The following is a 21,195-nucleotide window of genomic DNA, read 5'->3' as shown; positions in this document are numbered from 1 at the left end:
ATACCAAAATCTGCATGTAATCAAGTCCAGCAGCTGGTCATGTGGAGCCCACATACATGAAAAGATGGCCCTCCCTATATATAGGTTTCACATCTCCTCAATACTTTATTTTAGCTCCCCATTGGGCTGAAAAAAAGTCCACTAATAAATAGAACTTTATAGTTAAAAATCTATGCTGTTCAAGGATCAACTGTATTAAGCTTGATAGTAAAGGTAAATATATAGGCAAAAACAGAATGCTGGAATAATGTAACAGTGGTGTGTAAATCACTTTAAGTTCTGGTATGAAAGTAAACGACAAAAGTATAAAAATAACAAATATATTAATGGGCATACAACATAAAAATGTATTTGTGACATCGTTAACATAAGGCATGTTTGTGTGGGAGAAGTAAAAGTGTAGAGTTTTTGTATTCAATTGAATATAAGTTGTTATCAGCTTAAAATAGATTGTTATAACTATAAGAAGGTTTCTGTAAGTCCCATTGTATGCACAAAAAATAATACTGTGTTAGATACATAAATTAAAAGGAGAAAAAAACAAAGGATGCCACTAAAAGAAATTTAAAAAACACAAAGCAAGATAGCAAGAGAGGAAAACAGGGATAAAAATAGCTACAAGATAGATAGAAAACAATAACAAAATGGCAATAGCAAATTCTTCCCTCTCAATCATTACTTTAAATATAAATGGATTAAATTTTCCAATCAAAAAATAGTGGCTGAATGAATAAAAACAAGCTCACATTATATGCTTTCTACAATAGACTCACTTTAGATTTCTGGACACATAGCAGTTGAGAGAGAAAGGATAATACATATAATATACATATATTAATATATGTATTCCATGCAAATGTTAACCATAAGAGAGCAAGGGAAAGCTATACTTACATCATACAAAATATTATTTGAGTTAAAAACTGTAGGAAGAGACAAATAAGGACATTATATAATTATAAATGTATTAACTCTGCAGAGAAAAACAATTATAAATATATATGCATCCAACATCAGAGCACCTAGATATAGAAAACAAATATTGACAGAATTGAATAGAGAATAACCCAATAATAGTAGAACTTTTCAATACTAAACTTTTGATAATGTGTAGAACATGCAGAGAGAAAGTCAATAAAGAAACAGAGAACTTGAACGACACTATGAACCAACTAGCTTTAAAAGACATATACGCAACATTACACCCAACTACATCAAAACACACATTCTTCTCTAGTAGAAATGAACCATTTTCTAGGATAGATCACATTTTGGGCCACAAAACAAGTTTTACAGTTTCAAGAAGTATAAAGTGATAGCTGGTGTATTTTCCAACTACATGGAAGTTAGGTAGAAATAAATAGCAAAATAAAAACAGAACATTTGTAAATATGTAGAAATTACACTGCACATTCTCTAATAACCAAAAGGTCAAAGAAAAAAATCAAGAGAAATTAGGAAATATCTTGGGGCCAACCAAAAAGGAAACAGAATCTACCAAAGTATACGTGATACAGCAAAAGCAGTTCTAAAAGAGAAGTTTATACTAGTAAAAGCATAAATTTTAAAAATACATATCTTAACCTAATTTTATACCTCAAGGAATTGAATAAAGAACAAACTAAGCTAAAAATCAGCAGTAGTGGAAAAAAGAAATAATAAAGTTAAATTTGAAATAAGTGTAATAAAGAACAGAAAAAAAGACGAATTTTCTTATTCTTTAAAGATAAACAAATAGACACACCTTTAGTTAGGCTAAGAATAAAAAGAGAGAGGATCAACTAAACAAAATCAGATATGAAAGAGGAATATTACAACTGATGTCACAGAAATAATAAATGATTATAAGAGGCTACTATCAACATTCATACATGTATGCCAACAAATTGGATAATCTAGAATAAATGAATACATATCTAGAATCATACAACCTACTAAGACTGAATTCCCAAGAAATAAACAATCTGAACAAACCTACAACTGGTAAGAAAATGAAATCTGTAATAAAAAACCTCAGAACAACAACAAATAATGGTCAGGATCTGATGGCTTCCCTGGTGAACTTTAGTTCTTTCAATATTTAAAGAAGAATGAATGCCAATTCTTCTCAAATTCTTCCAAAAAGATGAAAAGAAAGGAACACTTTTAAACTAATTGCATTGAAACCACCATCTCTGATATGAAAGCAACTAACAAGGATGCTAAAATAAAAGAAAACTACAGTCCAGTATTTCCAATGGACATAAATGCAAAAACACTCAACAAAATAGTAGCAAGCTAAATTCAGCAGCATATTAAGAGATACTTCGTTACCAAGTGGGACTTATTTCTTTGCAAACAATAATTGTTCAATATGTAAAAATAAATCAATGTAATATACCACAGTAACAGATTGACAAACAACAGCAGCAACAACAGCAACACATGCCTATCTCAAAGATGCAGAAAGGAAGTTGAATAGTTTATTATAAAAACACTTAAGAAACTATAAATAGAAGGAAATTACCTCAACATCAAAAAAGCATGTATTGAAAACCTACAATTAACATAGTCAATGGTGAAAAACTGAAATTATGTTTTCTTACAATCAGGATCTAGGCAAGGATACCTACTATCACCACTTCTATTTGATATAACACTTGAAGTTCTAGTCAGAGTAATTCGGCAAGGAAAGTAAATCAAATAAATCCATATTGGAAAGGAAGAAGTAAAATTATCTGTATTCACAGATGGCATGATCTTATATGTAGATAAACCTCAAGATTCCACATGGAAATGTTAGAACTAATAAATTCAGAAAAGTTGCAGGGTACAAAATAAACATTCAAAAATCAGTTGTGTTACTATGGACTGAATAATGAGTAATCAAAAAAGGAAATTAAGAAAAGAATACCATTTATGATCAAAAGCATCAAAAAGGATAATACACTTAGAAATAAATTTAACCAATGTACAAAAGACTTGTAAACTAAAAACTCCAAAACATCGCTGAAGTAATGAAAACACAAATAAATGGAAAGGAATCTCAGGTTCATGGAATGAAAGACAATATTGTTAAACTGTTGATACTGTCCAAAGCTATCTGTGATTTCGATGAACCTCTATCAAAATCCTAGTGACTTTTTTTTTCTTTTTTTTTTTTACATAAATAAGACAAAATCTTGAGAAAAAACAAAGCTGAAGGCTTCACACTTCCTTCAAAACGTATTAGAAACCTACAATAATCAAAACACTGTAACACTGATGTACGAATAGACATACAAACCAGTAAAGGAGAGCAAAGAGCCCTGAAGTAAAGCCATACATGTAGGAGCTGACAAGAATGCCAAGAATATACCTCTATATGCCAAGGAAAATAGATGGTATATCTCTTCAACAAGTTATGTTGAGAAAACTGGATTTCCACATGCAAAAGAATGAAATTGGATTGTTGTTTTGCACTATTCATACAAACAAACTCACATGGATTAAAGGTTGAAACATAAAACATGAAAGTGTGCTACTTCCAGAAGAAAACATAGAGGAAAAGCTTTATAACATTGCTCTTTGCAATAATTCTTTGGATATGAATGCACAGGCAACAAAAGTAAAAATAGACAAGTGGGACTACATCATACTAAGAAGCTTCTGCACAGCAGAGGAAACAATCAACAGAGTGAAAAGACAACCTACAGAATGGAAGAAAATATTTGCAAACCATATACCTGTTAAAGAGTTAATATCTAAAACATGTAAGGAATTTCTACAACTCGAACACAAAAAATAAAATTATACATATATATAATTTATAAAACTATACATATATACACACACACACTCACACACACACACACACACACACACACTTTTTTTTTTTTTTTTTTTTGAGACAGAGTTTTGTTCTTGTTGCCCAGGCTGGAATGCAATGGCACAATCTGGGTTCACTGCAACCTCCACTTCCCAGATTCAAGTGATTCTCCTGCCTCAGCCTCCTGAGTAGCTGGCATTACAGGCACGTGCCACCACACCCAACTAATTTTTTTGTATTTTTAGTAGACACGGGGTTTCGCCATATTGGCCAGGCTGGTCTCGAATGCCTGACCTCAGGTGATCCACCTACCTCAGCCTCCCAAAATGCTGGGATTACAGGCGTGAGCCACCGTGCCTGGCCAATATTTTTATTTGAGTATAAATTTGAATTGTAGAAATAAAAATGGGGGAAAATACTCGAGTAGACATTTCTCCAACAAACACATAATAAAAATGACCAAAAGGTATATTACATGCTCAACACCACTAATCATCAAGGCAATGCAGGTAAAAACACAATGATATATAATTTCATACCTGTCGAAATAGTCATTATATATTTAAAAAACAAAACAAAAAAAAGAAAGAAACCCAGAAAATAGCAATTGTTGGCAAAGATATGGACAAACTGGCACCCTTGTGCATTCTTGATGGGAATGTTAAATTGTGCAGCTCCAATGTAAACATTATGAAGTTCCCTTTAAAAATTAAAAATAGAACTACTATATGATCCAACAATCGTATTTTTATTTATTCAAAAGAAATTAAATCAAGATTTTAAAGAGGTATCCATACTCTCATGTTCATTGCAGCATTGTTCACAGTAACCAAAAGAGAGGTGGAAACAGCCTAAATGTCCACCGACAGACGAATAGTAAAGGAATTTTGTTATGTACACACAATGGAATATTATTCAGCCTTACAAAAGAAGAAAATCCTATCCTGTATTATAATATGGATTAAACTTCAGGTCTTCAGGGTAAGTGAAATAAGCTAGTCACAGAATGACAAATACTACATGTTTCCACTTCTATGAGATATCAGATGTAATCAAACCCACTGAAGCTGAAAGTGAAATAGTGATTGCCAGTGGTTGTGGGAGGGAGAAATAGGGAGTTGCTACTTAGTGGGGGAAAAGTTTCCATCATGCAAAATAAAATGCTTCTAGAGATCTGCTGTACAACCTTGCACTTATACCGAACAATACTATAGTTTCTACTTAAAATTTTAAGTAGGTAGATTGCATGGTATGCATCTTGTACAACAAAAAATTAAAATAAAACCCAATATCCTCAAAGGCTCTTGGTGTTCTGAATCCTGCCTGTCTCTGATGCTATCTCTCATCATTTACCATTGCCAGCTCCACTGTTTTTGTGCACAGCTGGGTTTTATTTTCTTGCTCATGATAAGCTCATCTTGAAATAAGGGGTCTTTTCAATTGTTGTTTTCCCTGTCTGGAAATATTTTACTTCACATCTTCATGTTTGGCTTCTCTATGATTCATGCCTTTTCAAATATCAGGCCTTTTAGAGATTCCTTCTCTCTGACCACTCATTTTGAAATGTTCTAAATTCACTTATCTTTGAAACACAAATGTCTTATTTGTGTTTTATTTATTTTATTTTGTCTTGTTTTCTGCCATCACACATGCTGTTGCTTAAAAATATTGTTCTATTTATTTGTTTACATTTTTATGAATTCTCACATAACAGCAAGGACATCCTTTGTATAATTAATCAGTAATCTCTAGCATTAGTGACTAGTCTATAATGGATGCTCAATAAATCTTTGCTGAAAGATGAAAGAAGTATTGATTACGTGGGTTTAATAATATTTGATCCAGTACTTTGGGATGCCAAGAAAGGAGGTTTGTACGAGACTAGCCTGGGCAACATAAGGAGATGCCATTTCTACAAAAAATTTAAAAGTTGACTGAGCATGGTGGTGCATGACTGAAGTCCCAGCTACTCAGGAGACTGAAGTGGAAGGATTGTTTGGGCCTGGGAGATTGAGGCTAAAGTCAGCTATAACTGTGCCATGGTACTCCAGCCTGGATGACTCTACCTCAAAATAATAATAATAATAATAATCCTTAAGTAAAAACTTTGAAACTCACATAAAATGGTGTCCTCTTCTTAAAATTGAACACTTTCAAGTGTGCAGGAATACTACTTCTCATCTCAAATATTTTTGTGTGTGACTAGCATATATCTTATTTTATCATCTTCCAGTTACCATACAGTGAAGATAAAATGATATATAATATAAAAAGAACTTTCACATTATAATAAAGTATACAAATTTAACAGCAATGTGGAATTTTTGTTTTATATATATATTTCTGTTTTCAGTTTAGAGTTATATTATGGGTTGCCTTCATTTGACTTTTCTCTTGGTATCCTGAAAGACCATAGTACAGTAATTTGCACATAACAGAATATGATAAAGAACTCTTATTAAAAACATAACAGAGAGACAGCAAATTTGCCTGCAATATTGGATTTGCAATAGTTGGGTTTATGTCGGCATTATTGGATGTTGTTATACATCATCAAGCCATATTAAAATTTAATTTTTTTTGAAAGCCTCAATTACAGTTTAGTTCACTTAGACTCTTATTTTTAACTGTTTGTTTATTAGATTAAGTTTATGTATGTTATTAGACTATTCAGAAATTCATTCAAAAGACAGCTTTTATGCCCACTCTACTCCACGTATGTGAGAAACAACAGTGTATATAAGTCTTGCTTTTTAGAAAGTTCACAGTCTGCTGGATGGTCCCTGGGTAGCCCTGACTGACTCAGTCACTACCGCCTCTCTTGCGTATAGTTTTCAGAGTAACTGTAGAATGTGGTCGGAATGTAGTACCTTGAGAGGGAGAAGCTGCCTAATGAGCTCTGCTTCTGTCCCTCCTAGATAATGTAACATTTTGAGTAAACAAGGACCTGCTTTGGGCAGCACAGTCTTTGTTCTTCTTTCCCCTGGAAGCAGAATGCCCTTCAAAGTTTAGTCCAGTGTGTCACATGGCCCCCTGGGGCATTCAACCCAAGAGGGTCTGACTTCCTTCAAAGTCCCTCAGTTGCGATGGAGCACAAGGGAGTCAAGACTCCATCCACCCCAGACAGCTTTCCTGAGCCTTTGCGGACCAGCTCACAATGAATCCCAGAGTTCTGTTGCTTCCTGCTGAGTATCTCCAAGTAATAAATCCATTTCATATAACTTATTGTGTGTGAGTATGTTCTGTCTCACGGGACTCAGGCAATTGGTAAAACTGCAGCCCAGGATACTAGGGTTGGAAACATTCAGACTCCTGTTTCTGGTGGTTGGCATAGAGATGGTCTTTGCTATCCCATGCACAGTGGAAATCCCCCTTTGGGATTGATTATTAGTGAACCTGCACATAGTGTAGTTTGAGAAAAAAATTTGGTGAAATTTTGGAAGACAAAATCAAGTGTTTACAATGTGTTATGGGTGCACAGAAAAGGGAGTATTTAACACACGTATCATGGTAAGGATTCAAATTTGAGGAAATAAAAAAATGGTATTTTGCTTGAAGAATAAGTAAAATTTTCAGGCGTTAAACTTGTGAGAGGCATCTTGGAAGAAGCAAATAATATGCAGTGGCATGTGATCAAACATTATGTGTTCTAAGTGCTATAATTATTCAGCATATAGATTATGAGATTTTAAGAGGATATAGCTTTTAATAAAATGTTTTGTTTTTCATGTTAAGATGTTTAAGTGTGGTTTATTAAAATTGAGAAATGGGTTCTAATTGAAAATATGGCATGGACGATGTAGTTTATGTGGTACAATAGGATAAAAGAACACTGAGAACAATTCAAGGTTAGAGATTGTGAAATTGTGGTGGTACCAGTTTAGATGTGTTTCACTCTCTTCATCATGTAGATGGCATACAATGGCATAGTCCTAGGTTAGAAGTGTTGTCGAGTCGATAAAATAGGCTTATAGTGTGGTCTCAGAGTGGACAATATTAACAAGTGTATGAGTGTAATGGTGGAAGGTAAAGTTGAACCTGAATAGCAATATAAAGAACAATGAATAATCAGACCATTTAAAGCTATTATTTTACATGTGTATTTATAAAAACACCACCCAAGTCTTTTTCCTTTTGGAACATTTTATCAAACGTACCCATTAGTTGAAATGTAGGAGTGCAATGTCTCAGAGTTATACTGCATGTGACTCCTGTGGAGTTACATTTTTAAGAAAAACTACTTATAACATACTTTTAACTTCTAAGTTGGTCTCATTCAGTATTTCTTGTGTAACTCTGGGATATGTATGGCATGCTGAAAAATTTAACACAATTTTCTTACAAATATGAATAATGATATTAAGTATTATATTTTAAGGAAGCCATCAAGTTTCTTTATAAATTAAGAAAAATGATATATCCCAAAAGAGGGGAATCATATTCCTAGTTTTATAGGAAAGTGTACTGTATACATTATTAAAGAATACACTCTGGAGAAAAACTAAATTATTTCAATTTCATTGTCAGTTTCTTATTATACCTAATATTGAATTTATTTGTGGGTATGCATCGATTTGAGGCCTGCATTAATGTGGTTACTTTGTAAAATGTGTGTTTCCAAAAATGTTTTCAAAACTTATATGATAAACATTTTAAAATTATGTATATACTGGACATTACATGAATACAAACCATTAGCCCTTACTAAGAAGAAATGTACAGTGTTAAATATTACCAAGATGTTAATGAATGTCTCTTAATCATTTTTAGTTTCTTTTAAAAAATATACATCTAAATTATAGTTAAGATAGTTTCTTTGTATCCAGGTCATGGAATAATTCAAAGAATTAAAAAAAAATAACAAACACACATAAATGATGCAGGTAACATTACATCTCTTGCAAAGAGCAGGCTACTCTTACGGTAATAGGTCATTCTTGCATTGCTATGAAGAAATGCCCAAGACTGGATTACTTATAAAAATAATGGGTTTAATTGACTCACGGCTCTTCAGGCTATACAGGGAGCACGGCACCATCTGTTTCTGAAACTGTCTTAGGAAACTTCCAATCATGGTGGAAGGTAAACAAAGAGTAGGCACATCACATGGAAAAAGCAGGAGCAAGAGAGAGGCGGGGAGGTGCTGCACACTTTTAAACAATCAGATCTCAGGAGAACTCACTTATTTTTGTGAGGGTGGTTCCAAGAGGATGATACTAAACCATTTGTGAGAAACCACTCCCATGACCAAGTCACCTCCCACCAGGACCCACCTCCAACACTGGGGATTACAATTCAATATGAGATTTGGGTGGGGACACAGATCCAAACCATATCACTTACTTAAGGGAGGTACTTTGACTTTTATTTTTCCAGGACTTGTGGTATATTTTGACTGAGCCATCCAGATATTCTTGACCCCCCTAATTAATTTTGATTAATTATTCCAAAGATTTAGTGAGGTTATTAGACCCATTTTTACATATGAGAAAATTTACCCAAAGTCACATAAGTAATAAATGGGAAATTCAAAACTTATACCAATACAAACATGAGTTTCTTTGCTCATTCAATTTAGTCTTGACCATGAACACCAGTCTGTGCTAATCACTGAACATATTGACATTAGAGTTAAACTTTGGCAGAGAGTTACAGTCTAGTTTGAAAGACAAACAAGTAAATGAATTAGTGCCATATCATGTGATCCATGGGACCATAGAGAGAGAACAGGAACCTTGGAAACAGATTGGATGAGCTCTGAAGATTCGCTTGGGGAATGGTAATGTAATGGCTACTCATTACAAGAGATACATGAACTTTTTACTTAGAAAAAAGAGCTTATTCAAGTGCATAGAGGGCTGAAGATGAAGGCATAGTCAGGAAACAGTAAGCATAGAAAGTTAAGAGCAGGCCATGATATTTCCTGGATAAACACTGATGAGTGGGGAAGTAGAAAGGAGTCAAATATTGAAAGGCTGTGAATTTCATATAAAAGATTTAGAGTTCTATCTTGGAAATTATTTAAAAAATTGGGAAACTTCAAGCAGGGAGGTGGTAATATTATATGTAGCTCAAGAATAGATTTAAAAGGGAGAGTTAAAATTTTGTATCCTAACACCACTCTAGCTACACAAATCTTAAATTGATTTGTCTGTTTCCCATTTACTTACTCTTTCATTCAACAAGTGTTTACTTATTGGCTACAATATAAAAGACACTTTAATGGCCAATGCATGAGATGGAAAATACACCAGACATGGTGTGAGAACTGAAAAAAAATTCTGATACAAAAGAAAAATAAAATATTACCTATAGAAATAATCAGAATGGTGATCTGCAATAGTGAGAAAGGATTAGATACATGCTAATGTAATTTAGAGGAAAAAAACAGTTACACTGAGTTGTGTTACCTGAACTTTCAAGTGCAGAATTTGAGATTTTACCCTAGCTGCAAGCTAACAAGTTAGGCTGCCATAGTTTTATAGATGCTGGCAAAAGATACGAGACTACTGGGTCACAGACAGAAGATTTTATTCCCCATAGCACAACAGACAGCATAAATTCTCCTTTCTTCTCACATCCTATGAAGTAGCATAAAGCAGCCCAGATATATGTCACACACACAGTCTACGTAGGTGACATCTGAGGAACTCTGAGCTTTAGAATCCTAAGTATTTACAGGATCTGCTAGCAAACTTTCCCCAGCTTTGTCTTGGAGGAAGACATTATCTTTATAATCTAGCCAGAAAACAAATCTGCCCTCTGTCCCCAAAAAATGTTCTATCTTTGACTTCCAAGGCTGTTTGTTGTACAAAAAAAATTATGCTATAAAACTATCAATACCTCTTGTCCAGAAGATGTGCAGAAATGCAAAAGACCCAAAGAGAATTATCTCCCCAAACTGAGAATCCTTTGTAGACCTTGGAGGATATATTAAATTAAATGGAGTTTGGAGACTACAGTTTTCAAGGAAAACATAGTTGAATTAACAATGCTAGAAAGTAATGCCTGCACATACACGTGCATTCTTTTCATTGCTGTCTCCATAAAACTTAAATGAATATTTCCAACAGGAAAACACAATATGCAAAAGTTCATGCTTTGTGATTTATTTATTGTTTTAACATTTGATTATCTTTCAGATAAACTATGTCTTGATATAATTTTAAATATATTTAGCTGTTTTATATATATGTATGCATGCGTGTGTGTGTGTGTGTGTATATATATATATATATATCTGCTTTCAGCAAATGTAATTTGTTTTACCCAAATTAATCAAAACCCTAAGGTGATAAGAGTATCTTGAAATGGTCAAAATGAAATTGAACATACAGGTTTGGAAATCAGTCTGGAAATAATGCTTGCAACTAATTTAGATGAGACTCGCTACAATTCCCTGTGGTTTATGGATATCTGCATTTTAACAGTAAGCCAGAGATACTTAAGCCAAGGGACACAGATGGAGAAGAATAAAATTAATTATTAAACTGATAAATTGTTGATTGAGATTAAACAAAGCTATAGAGAAAAATTGTAAAATTTGAGAGTAAAAGACAATAAGGCAAAACAAAAATTCAGAAGCCAATGCCATTGGAAATTCAATAAGAATTAATCTTAGAATGATAGAATGATGCTATTACTGCTAATCATTAGATACCAAAATAATGGAAACCATAGCCTCAAGGTCAGACCTATACCTGAGAATGTGTCTTGCCATCAATGGCAGTTATACCTGTAACCACCAATTCAAAGATAATTTTAAGCATTTAGAGGACAGGTATATAGGTTAACATTCTAAGGATGAAAAATATATATAGTTAGGTAGCAAATAGTTAATTATTTGTTAAACCTGGAAAAAAAAACTCTGAGCTTTTATTCAATACCTGTAACTTTCACCTTATGTAAGTACCCCAGCAATCAATAATAATGAAAATTTTATATATCTAAATCTGTCTGACAGTGCGATGACTTTAAATAATTCATCCTGGAGAAAGTAAGTTCTATTATTTTCAAAGTTAGTCATCTTCTCCAGAAAAACAGCCTTATCATCTGATAGATCTACATTTTGACAGTTGGCAAGTTAGTTTCTGTGTATGAGCCTCGTGATCTCTTTGGCATGTTCTTCTCCACGTAAGAGGTCCTTATATATCCCATAATGAAAGTCATTTCAAAAAATAAGATCTTTCTATCAAAGTGTATCTTCTTTGACATTTTCTATTTAAGCTAGGCTTGCTCTACACAAAACCAGGTAATATCCCTACCAACAACACATAATACTACATTTTAGATTTTTAATGGCAATTATAATTCTATGTTGAACATGAGAAATGGTATCTTATGTCATCCCACCCATATGGAGAATGAAATGATCCATTCATGAAGTAATGTAGCCAGAATATGTTTTACACTGACAATTTTTAAATCAACGAAAAGAACAAAGAAAAACTGTTTTTAAAAGCTAGTAGAAAATATTCTTTAGACCTCCTTGGAGTGTAGGGTTTATGAATTAAGAACCAACTAGGTAACAAAATTCAGTCAAAGACCCTAGGGACAAGCAATAACATTTGGGGTACATATGAGAATTATTTTTATTGTTGAGAATGGTATTTCCTCAGAACTCTCTGAAGGAATGACTGTACTGAAGAGCTATGTATAGCTGATGATATAATCTTCAGTGATTTGAGTAATTCAGCAAACTAAAGAAAGTCATTTGAAAGTGAAACATTTATTAAATAATAAATACAAAGATTTAGGAAAGTGAACAGGCTTAAACATAATTCAACAAAAACCCTTGATTTACTCTATCTATCTATCATCTAGCTAGCTAGCTATCATTTATTTATTTAGAGACAGAGTCTTGCTCTGTCCCCCAGGCTGGAGAGCAGGGAAGCAATTTCGGCTCACTGCAACCTCTTCCTCCCGGGTTCAAGGGTTTCTCCTGCCTCAGCCTCCCAAATAGCTGGGATTACAGGCATGCATCACCATGCCCAGCTAATTTTTGTAATTTTAGTAGAGACGGGATTTTGCCATGTTGGCCAGCCTCATCTTGAACTCCTGACTTCAACTGATATGTCTGGCTCAGCTTCCCAAAGTGCTGGGATTACAGTCATGAGCCACTGCACCCCGCTGAAAGCCCTTGATTTATAAATGAGAAATGTGAAACTTAGAAAATAAAGTGCCAATACAAGTGTGACAGTGTTCCAATAAACGAACAGTTGAGGTCACATCTCTTATCTTGCAGTACAGTTTTATTAACTTTACTAATGAAAGAGAATAGTTACAGAGGAAAGCAATGAGTCTTAGAAAGCAGTGTTGAATCACTTACATTCAGTACTTAGCAGAAAGCAGAGGTCTATATTATAAATTATTTCACATACTGCATTATTTGGAAACAACTTATTTTTTGGATTATTACAATAGTAATGCTTTTTATTAGAGAAGGTTCTTTTCTTCAAACACCAGAAGTCAACTCTGGACATAAAAAACAGCAAATAAATTTGTTTGAATTGTATTGGATAGCAATTGAATTCTTGAGGGTGTTTACGAATCAGGTTTAGGGAGAAGTAGGAAACAATGGAGTTTAGACAGTTAGAAAGAATGTCAAGTGCTTGGCACGAGAACAATGTAGCTAGAACTCTTTTAATTTATGCCACTGTATTCTGTCTGTCATTTCTGCAGAACTCACCACCGCTATACTTGGGTCTTGAAATAATTGCCACTGCTGTGGAAAATTTCTCAACTGTTCCTACATCTTTCCATCATTTGAGCATATCATTTATGTGCATATGTCACTGATGAAATTCCTAATGAAAGGATGTAGAAAGAAAGTATTTGGTGCCTGTATTAGTCCATTTTCACACAATACTCAAGACTGGGTATTTTATAAAAGAGAGAGCTTTATTTGACTCACTGTTCCACAAAGCTAAGGAGGCCTCAGGAAACTTACAATCATGGTGGAAAGGGAAACAAACATGCCCTTTTTCACAAGGCTACAGGAGAGAGAGAGAATTGCAGAACAAAGGGGAAAGAGCCCCTTATAAAATCATCAGATCTCATGACAACTCTTGTCGTGAGAAGAGCATGGGGTACTAGCCCCCAGGATCCAATCACCTCCCATGAGGTCCCTCCCCCAAAATGGGAATTACAATTTGGATTAGAATTCAAGATGAGATTTGGGTGAGAACACAGAGCCAGACCATATTATGCCACTCTTGACCCCTCACAAATCTTGTCTTTCTCGCATTTCAAAGCACAAATGTGCCTTCCCTACAGTCCCTCAAAAATCTTAATTCTTCCCAGAATTAACTCAAAACTCCAGGTCCAAAGTCTCATCTGAGACAAGGCAAGTCACTTCCACCTAGGAGCCTATAAAAATCAAAAGCAAGTTAGTTACATCATAGATACAATGGGGATATAGGCATTGGATAAATGCTCCCTGAAATAGGAACATTTTTGAATAAGAATTAATCTTAGAATTCTTCTCCAATGAGAGAAACTGGCCAAAACAAAAGAGCTACAGGCCCCATGCAAGTCCAAACTCAAGTGTGATAGTCATTAAATCTTAAAGCTCCAAAATAATCTCCTTTGACTCCATTTCTCACATGCAGGGCAGACTGATGCAAAGGGTGGGCTCCCATGGCCTAGGGCAGTCCACTCCTGTGGCTTTTTAGGATGCAAGCCCCTGCTCTGGCTGCTTTCACAGCTGACATTGAAAGCCTTCAGCTTTTTCAGATGCACAGTGCAAGCTGTTAGTGGATCTACCATTCTGGGTTCTGGAAGACGGTGGCTGTCATCTCACAGCTCCACTAGGCAATGCCCCAGTGGGGACTCTATATGGGAGTCCGACCCCACATTTCCCTTCTGCACTGCTCTAACGGAATTTCTCCATGAGGGCTCCACCCCTGCAATAAACTTCTGCTAGCCATCCAGGTGTTTCTATACATCCTCTGAAATCTAGGTGGAGATTCCCAAACCTCAGTTCTTCATTTCTGTGCATCCGCAAGTCCAACACTATGTAGAAGCCACTTGTTGCTTCCAAGCATTTGGTGGGAGGCTTGGTGCCTGCACCCTCTGAAGCAACAAACTGAGCTGTACCGTGGTCTCTTTTACCCATAGCTGGGACGCAGGGCACCAAGTCTCAAGACTGCACAAAACAGCAAGGCGCTGGGCCTGCCCCAGGAAACCATTTTTTCCCTTCTAGAACTCTGGGCCTCTGATCGGAGGGGCTGCCATGAAGGTCTCTGACATGCCCTGGAGACATTTTCCCCATTGTCTTGGTGAATTACATTTGGCTCCTTGTTACTTATGCAAATTTCTGCAGCTGGCTTGAATTTCTCTTCATAAAATGAGTTTTTCTTTTCTATCACATTATCAGGCTGCAAATTTTCCAAAGTTTTATGCTCTGCTTCCCTTTTAAACATAAGTTCCAATGTCAGACCATCTCTCTCAAGTTCAGAGTTCCGCAGATCTCTAGTACACAGACAAAATGGTACCAATCTCTTTGTTAAAACATAGCAAGAGTGATCTTTTCTCCAGTTCCCAAAAAATTCCTGACGTCTATCTGAGACTACCTCAATCTGGACCTTGTTATCCACATCACTATCCATTATCAATATTTGGGTCAAAACCATTCAACAAGTGTCTAGGAAGTTCCAAACTTTCCCACATCTTCCTAGTTTCTTCTGAGCCCTCCAAACTGTTCCCACTTCTTCCTGTTATCCAGTTCCAAAGTCACTTCCACATTTTTGGGTATCTTTATGGCAGCACCCCACTCTACTGGTAAAAATGTATTAGTTCATTTTCATGCTGCTATAAAGAAATACCCAAGACTGGGTAATTTATAAAGCGAGGAGGTTTAATTGACTCACAGTTCCACATGGCTGGGGAGGCCTCAGGAAACTTACAGTCATGGCAAAAGGGGAAGCAAACATGTTCTTCTCCACAAGGCAACAGGAGAGAGAAGTGCAGAGTGAAGGGGGAAGATCCCCTTATACAACCATCAGATCTTGTGATAACTCACTCACTATCAAGAGAACAGCATGAGGGAACAGCCCCCATGATACAATCACCTCCCATGAGATCCCTTTGCCAAAATGGGAATTACAATTCAGATTACAATTCAGATTACAATTCAAGAGGAGAGTTAGGTGGGGACACAGAGCCAGACCATATCGGTGCCTAAGTGATTAGTGGTGAAAGTTAGGGCTCGGTTTATCAGAATTCACATATTGGAATCTTCAATGAAAACAGAAGGGTCTTTGAACACTGCTCAGTCATAAAATGGAAAATGTCTACCACATATTTCTATTGTATTGGTCTCAATCAGTGGTTTATTTTCTTACTATTTGCATTTCAATTTTTTCTAACCTATGCGGAGGTGGATTTCTTGCAGTAATGCAAAAAAAAATTTATTTTTGAAGTTTTGTCCTCTTATTATATAGTAAATAAAATTATCTCCATAAGCACTGTAGTGATGTTTACATTTGTTCTTTCATTCCATAGCACAGTATATATCTATCTCTTTTCATAATTGTCATAATAGAGATTCATAAACATATAAAGCATATGTAGATCAAAATGCATTTATGTATTTTCGGAATGACTCACAATCAGTATTGTAAAGAAAACACTCATTTTACATATCTGTAATTCATTACAAAAGCCACTTTCTTCACCTTGTACTCATAAATTATGCTTTGTTAAACAACTTAGCATGAAGGGCAAAGATGTTAATTTTATTTGAAAATCACACCAAATGGTGTGAAAGTATTAAAATACAACACCTTCTATATCTTCAACAACTTGGCTTCTAAGAAGAAAAACTAGATAAAGTTTCTTTCTTTTTTTGGGGGGGGGGGGATGTCATGATTTGAAAATTAAGAATCTCTTGGGAAATAAAAAGTTTAATATAAACTTATTCAAATAATTTATTACAAATGCTGGAAAGAATATTAAATACAGTTATTCCAGTCACAAATTTTAATAAATGAGGACAGTGAGACTGAAAAAAATGAGATGGTTCACATAAATTCATATAGTAAGTAAACTGTCAGAAAATAAAACCTGTGATTTCTGACTCTCTTTCCAGTGCTCTTGCCATGTTGGAGCTAGAATAATATTGCTCTCTCTTATATTTTAGGAGAGTTTTGAAGTTGTTTTGATTTAAGCTAGAGGGAAGAATACCTTTGCTTTCAGAAAATATTTAAAAAGGTAAATTTTATATTTGTCAAATGATAAAAATGAAATTCCAATTCTTCTAATCCTATACAATTCTAGCACAAAGGTGAAGTAAGCACTATTATTAACCCTCATTTATGGAAAGAAATACTCAGAGAAAAATGCCCTGCTCTTGAGTCTCATGTGACTATTTTCCCTTCGTGACCAAATCTGTCCTCGACTGTGTAAGAGAATCATGCTGTAACTGATTATTTGTTTTCAGTATTATAAATTAATTATACTGTCATGTCAATTTGTTATTTATTCAGATCTACATTTCAGTTTGTGCTGATGTATAGGGATGAATTGCATGCAATGAGAAAGTGATTTATTTAATATTTTTTACCAAATGAAATACCCATATTCTTGAAACAATGTAACCTTCCTAAACACATATTCAAACACACATATATAACAGTACAGCAAAACTTGATACAAAATTTATATGCTTTAAATAAGCTTATAATTTCAGTCATTCTTTTTATTTTATTGTAGTTTTTTGAGATAGAGTTTCATTCTTGGTGCCCAGGCAGGAGTACAATGGTACAATCTCCGCTCACTGCAACACCCATCTCCTGGGTTCAGGTGATTCTCCTGCCTCAGCCTCTCAAGTAGCTGGGATTACAGGCATGCACCACCACGCCCACCTAGTTTTGTATTTTTAGTAGCGATGGGGTTTCACCATGTTGGCCAGTCTGGCCTCAACCTCCTGACCTCAAGTGATCTGCCTGGCTCAACCTTCCAAAGTGCTTGGATTACAGTTGTGAGCTACCGTGCCTGGCCCAAATTTCAGTCATTCGTGTCTCTCCCAAATCCTGTCATTAGTTTTGCAGAAATATTTTTCATGTTTTACTTTGTTGTCCAATCATAGTATAACTTACACTCATGTCTTCAACATTTATTTATTTATTTTTATTTAAAAAATTGAAACATTTTTCCTCTGTTTATTTGCCACTATTTTTTTCCTTTTTTAAATCCTGTCTTTAGATAATTGCTAGAATCACGTGTACTAGAAATCAAGCCTAGTAATGTAATTTCCTAGCTTGAAAATCTGCCTTGTCAGTGTGTGAAGTCCATAACCTGGGTAGATATGCAGGACCTATCAAAATTCACACAATTTATAATTCAGCCAAATTGGCATTCTTACTCACACTCAACTCGTCCAATCTGTTCCCCAAGCCTGGAGTAATTTTCACTTGCATTCATGTTTTCTTTTTCAGCCACCTTTTTCATTGTTCTTTTATTTTCTTCCATTTTACTTACTGAGCACTTTCAGTACCTATTTGATTGCTGTTATGGTCTGTGACAATTTTTCAGGCCTTGGGATATTTTGTCAAAGTTTGATGAGTCTCATACAGTAGGTAATTAATGTGTATTATATATAACACATTGTATTATGTCTAACAAAAACAAGAATTATACATACATTTGTAATTGAGAATTAATGGAACAAATAGGAAGGTTCATGTAAAAATGCATGTAGACATATAGGTGTATAGGTTTCTGGATGTGTCCTAAAGAATTGGCGTATGTTCTTTGCCTATCAGTATCACATTGCAAAATAGTATCATTTGTATTCAGAGCAAATAGTTAAAAAAAACATGTTTTGTAACACAGATAATTTTCTCTTTCCATTAGGTTGAAAATGGTTGCTTGTGTTCAACTACTGTGAAGAGTTGGAATCAGACAACTACAGCTTTGATTTTCCAAGTGGTTCAGAATGTAAATGTGATCTGACCTTTCCCTGATGGACAGTTAAATCATGGACACGCTAAACAATTTACTTTGGACTGTCCTTCCTAAAGATGCTCTGGCTTCTTTCTTGAATGCCCACTAAGCATTGGTAGCTGACAAGGAAAACTGTGAACTGGAAAGTTATCTTACAATGAAAATTACGAGCACATCTTGCATCTGTCCAGTCCTAGTGTGTCTCTGTTTTGTGCAGAGGTGTTATGGAACTGCACACCACAGCTCCATCAAGGTGACGAGAAACCAAACCAAACACATTGAAGGTGAAACCGAAGTCCACCATCGTCCCAAAAGGGGATGGGTATGGAATCAGTTCTTTGTTTTAGAAGAACATATGGGACCAGATCCTCAGTATGTTGGAAAGGTAAGTTTTTGTTTGTTTTGCTGTTTTTCCTATCCTGAGAAATTGTGGGGTAAGATGAGCTGATGTTGGAGAAATATTTGAAGAGATAGACATATGAAGCAAATGATGTTGTAGAGCAAATTATGCTATAGAAACTACTACTTATACTAGAGAGCTCAAAATAATAATTGTAAAAAGGAAACATTATTCATCATATTATACATCTCTAAACATTGGCCCATACATACAAGACTGAATATTCATAACAAGTATATTACTTTTTCTTTTCTCTCTTGTAAATTGGAAAGACTTAATGGAACACACAATTAAGTAGTAATTTTTTCTTTATTACCTTGAAGGTATATTGGAATTCACATGTCACTTATTGGTACACTGATATTTACTGCTATTTTCATATATTGCTCCTGCACATGTGGCTAAAAAGAAGATGCTCTATCAAGAAAATATCACACACATTTTCTAATATCATAATTAAATAGTAGAAAATATCTAATATTTTCTATTAATTTTTAGAGATGTACTCTTATTTAAGTTAACCTTTAATAGCGTATGAATATTTTTCCAACCCCCAACGTTAAATTTCATAAAAATATTGATATCTCTTAAATATAGATTAAGTATGCACTGGATATATAGGCTTTGAAAAAAAAATCACAATGGAATGAAGTTGACAAAATGATCAGTAATTTCAGGTCAAATTCCCTTTCTCTCAAAAATGCAGACAAGAAAATTTAATGGCTGATCATACTGTTCAGGAAATTATGTGGTCAGTAACATGGAAGAGTTTAAACGTGTGTCATCTAGGCTCTAGGGTTGAGAACAAACTGGAAATTGGAGAGACCTTCTGATTAATTACTGGTCTTTGGAAGCAGCCGCACTTCAGTTTATTCAAGACCTATGGGAGAAACAGCAAGCACAGCAGTAGAATCTCCGTGACTGCAGGCTCAGTGGCTTCCATCCCCCTGATTGATGATTTATTCTCACTTTAGCACTGTTAGTACTAAAAAAAATAGTATTCCATCTAAGCCTTGGTGCTTCCCTAATGTGTAGGCAGTACAGGATCACAAGCCATCTGTTCCACCCCTTGTCCAACAGGGACTGGGTTACAGCTGCATTTTCTATACAAGGCAGGAGCTGTGGAGTTAGAATATAGAACATAAAAAAAAGATCTAAAACAATTGTATCATATTCTCATATGCATATTAAAATGAGACAAAAGATCTATCTTCATTGTATGCTTTTTTTCCTACCAAGAATTTCATAAAATACATTTTTAAAAATGTAATAACATCAAAACATAATAGATTAGTAGAAATTTATTTGGGTTATGAACTTCAAAATCCTTTTTATTAAAAAAATTGTACCTTTAAGTTTTGGGATACATGTGCAGAACGTGCGGGTTTGTTACATAGGTATACACGTGCCATGGTGGTTTGCTGCACCCATCAACCCATCATCTACATTAGGTATTTCTCCTAATGCTATTCCTTCCCTACCCCATGACCCCCAGACAGGCCCCGGTGTGTGATATTCCCCTCCCTGTGTCCATGTGTTCTCTTTATTCAACCCCTACTTATGAGTGAGAACATGTGGTGTTTGGTTTTCTGTTCCTGTGTTAGTTTGCTGAGAATGATGGTTTCCAGCTTCATCCATGTCCTTGCAAAGGGCATGAACTCATCCTTCTTTTATGGCTGCATAGCATTCCCTGGTATAAATGTGCCACATTTTCTTTATCCAATTTATCATTGATGGACATTTGGAATGGCTCCAGGTCTTTGCTATTGTGAACAGTGCTGCAATAAGCATGCGTGTGCAAGTGTCTTTATAGTAGAATGATTTATAATCCTTTGGGTATATACCCAATAATGGGATTGCTGGGTCAAATGGTATTTCTGGTTCTAGATCCTTGAGGAATCACCTTACACCTTATACAAATATTAACTCAAGATGGATTAAAGACTTAAATGTAAGACCTATAACCATAAAAACCCTAGAAGAAAACCTGTGCAATACCATTCAGAACATAGGCATGGGCAAAGACTTCGTGACCAAAACACCAAAAGCAATGACACTAAAA

The 21,195-nt window shown here is 34.9% G+C and overlaps 1 protein-coding gene across 10 annotated transcripts in view; it reads left to right on the top strand.

Moving 5' to 3' along the window:
• The window catches only part of CDH18 (cadherin 18), a 1,104,333-nt gene that overhangs the window by 729,942 nt on the left and 353,196 nt on the right, over positions 1 to 21,195 (top strand). For all 10 annotated transcript variants that reach the window (XM_017959458.3, XM_017959453.3, XM_021940114.2 and 7 more), the window contains one exon: positions 18,644 to 19,118. In XM_017959458.3, coding sequence (XP_017814947.2) covers positions 18,891 to 19,118 — 228 coding nt within the window. In that variant the 5' untranslated portion in view covers positions 18,644 to 18,890. The remainder of the gene's footprint in view (positions 1 to 18,643; positions 19,119 to 21,195) is intronic.

Source organism: Papio anubis, chromosome 5 (genome assembly GCF_008728515.1).
Source record: "Papio anubis isolate 15944 chromosome 5, Panubis1.0, whole genome shotgun sequence".
NCBI classification, from domain to species: Eukaryota; Metazoa; Chordata; class Mammalia; order Primates; family Cercopithecidae; genus Papio; species Papio anubis.
Note: the sequence above shows the minus strand (reverse complement) of the source record. Positions and strands in the feature narration are given on the sequence as shown.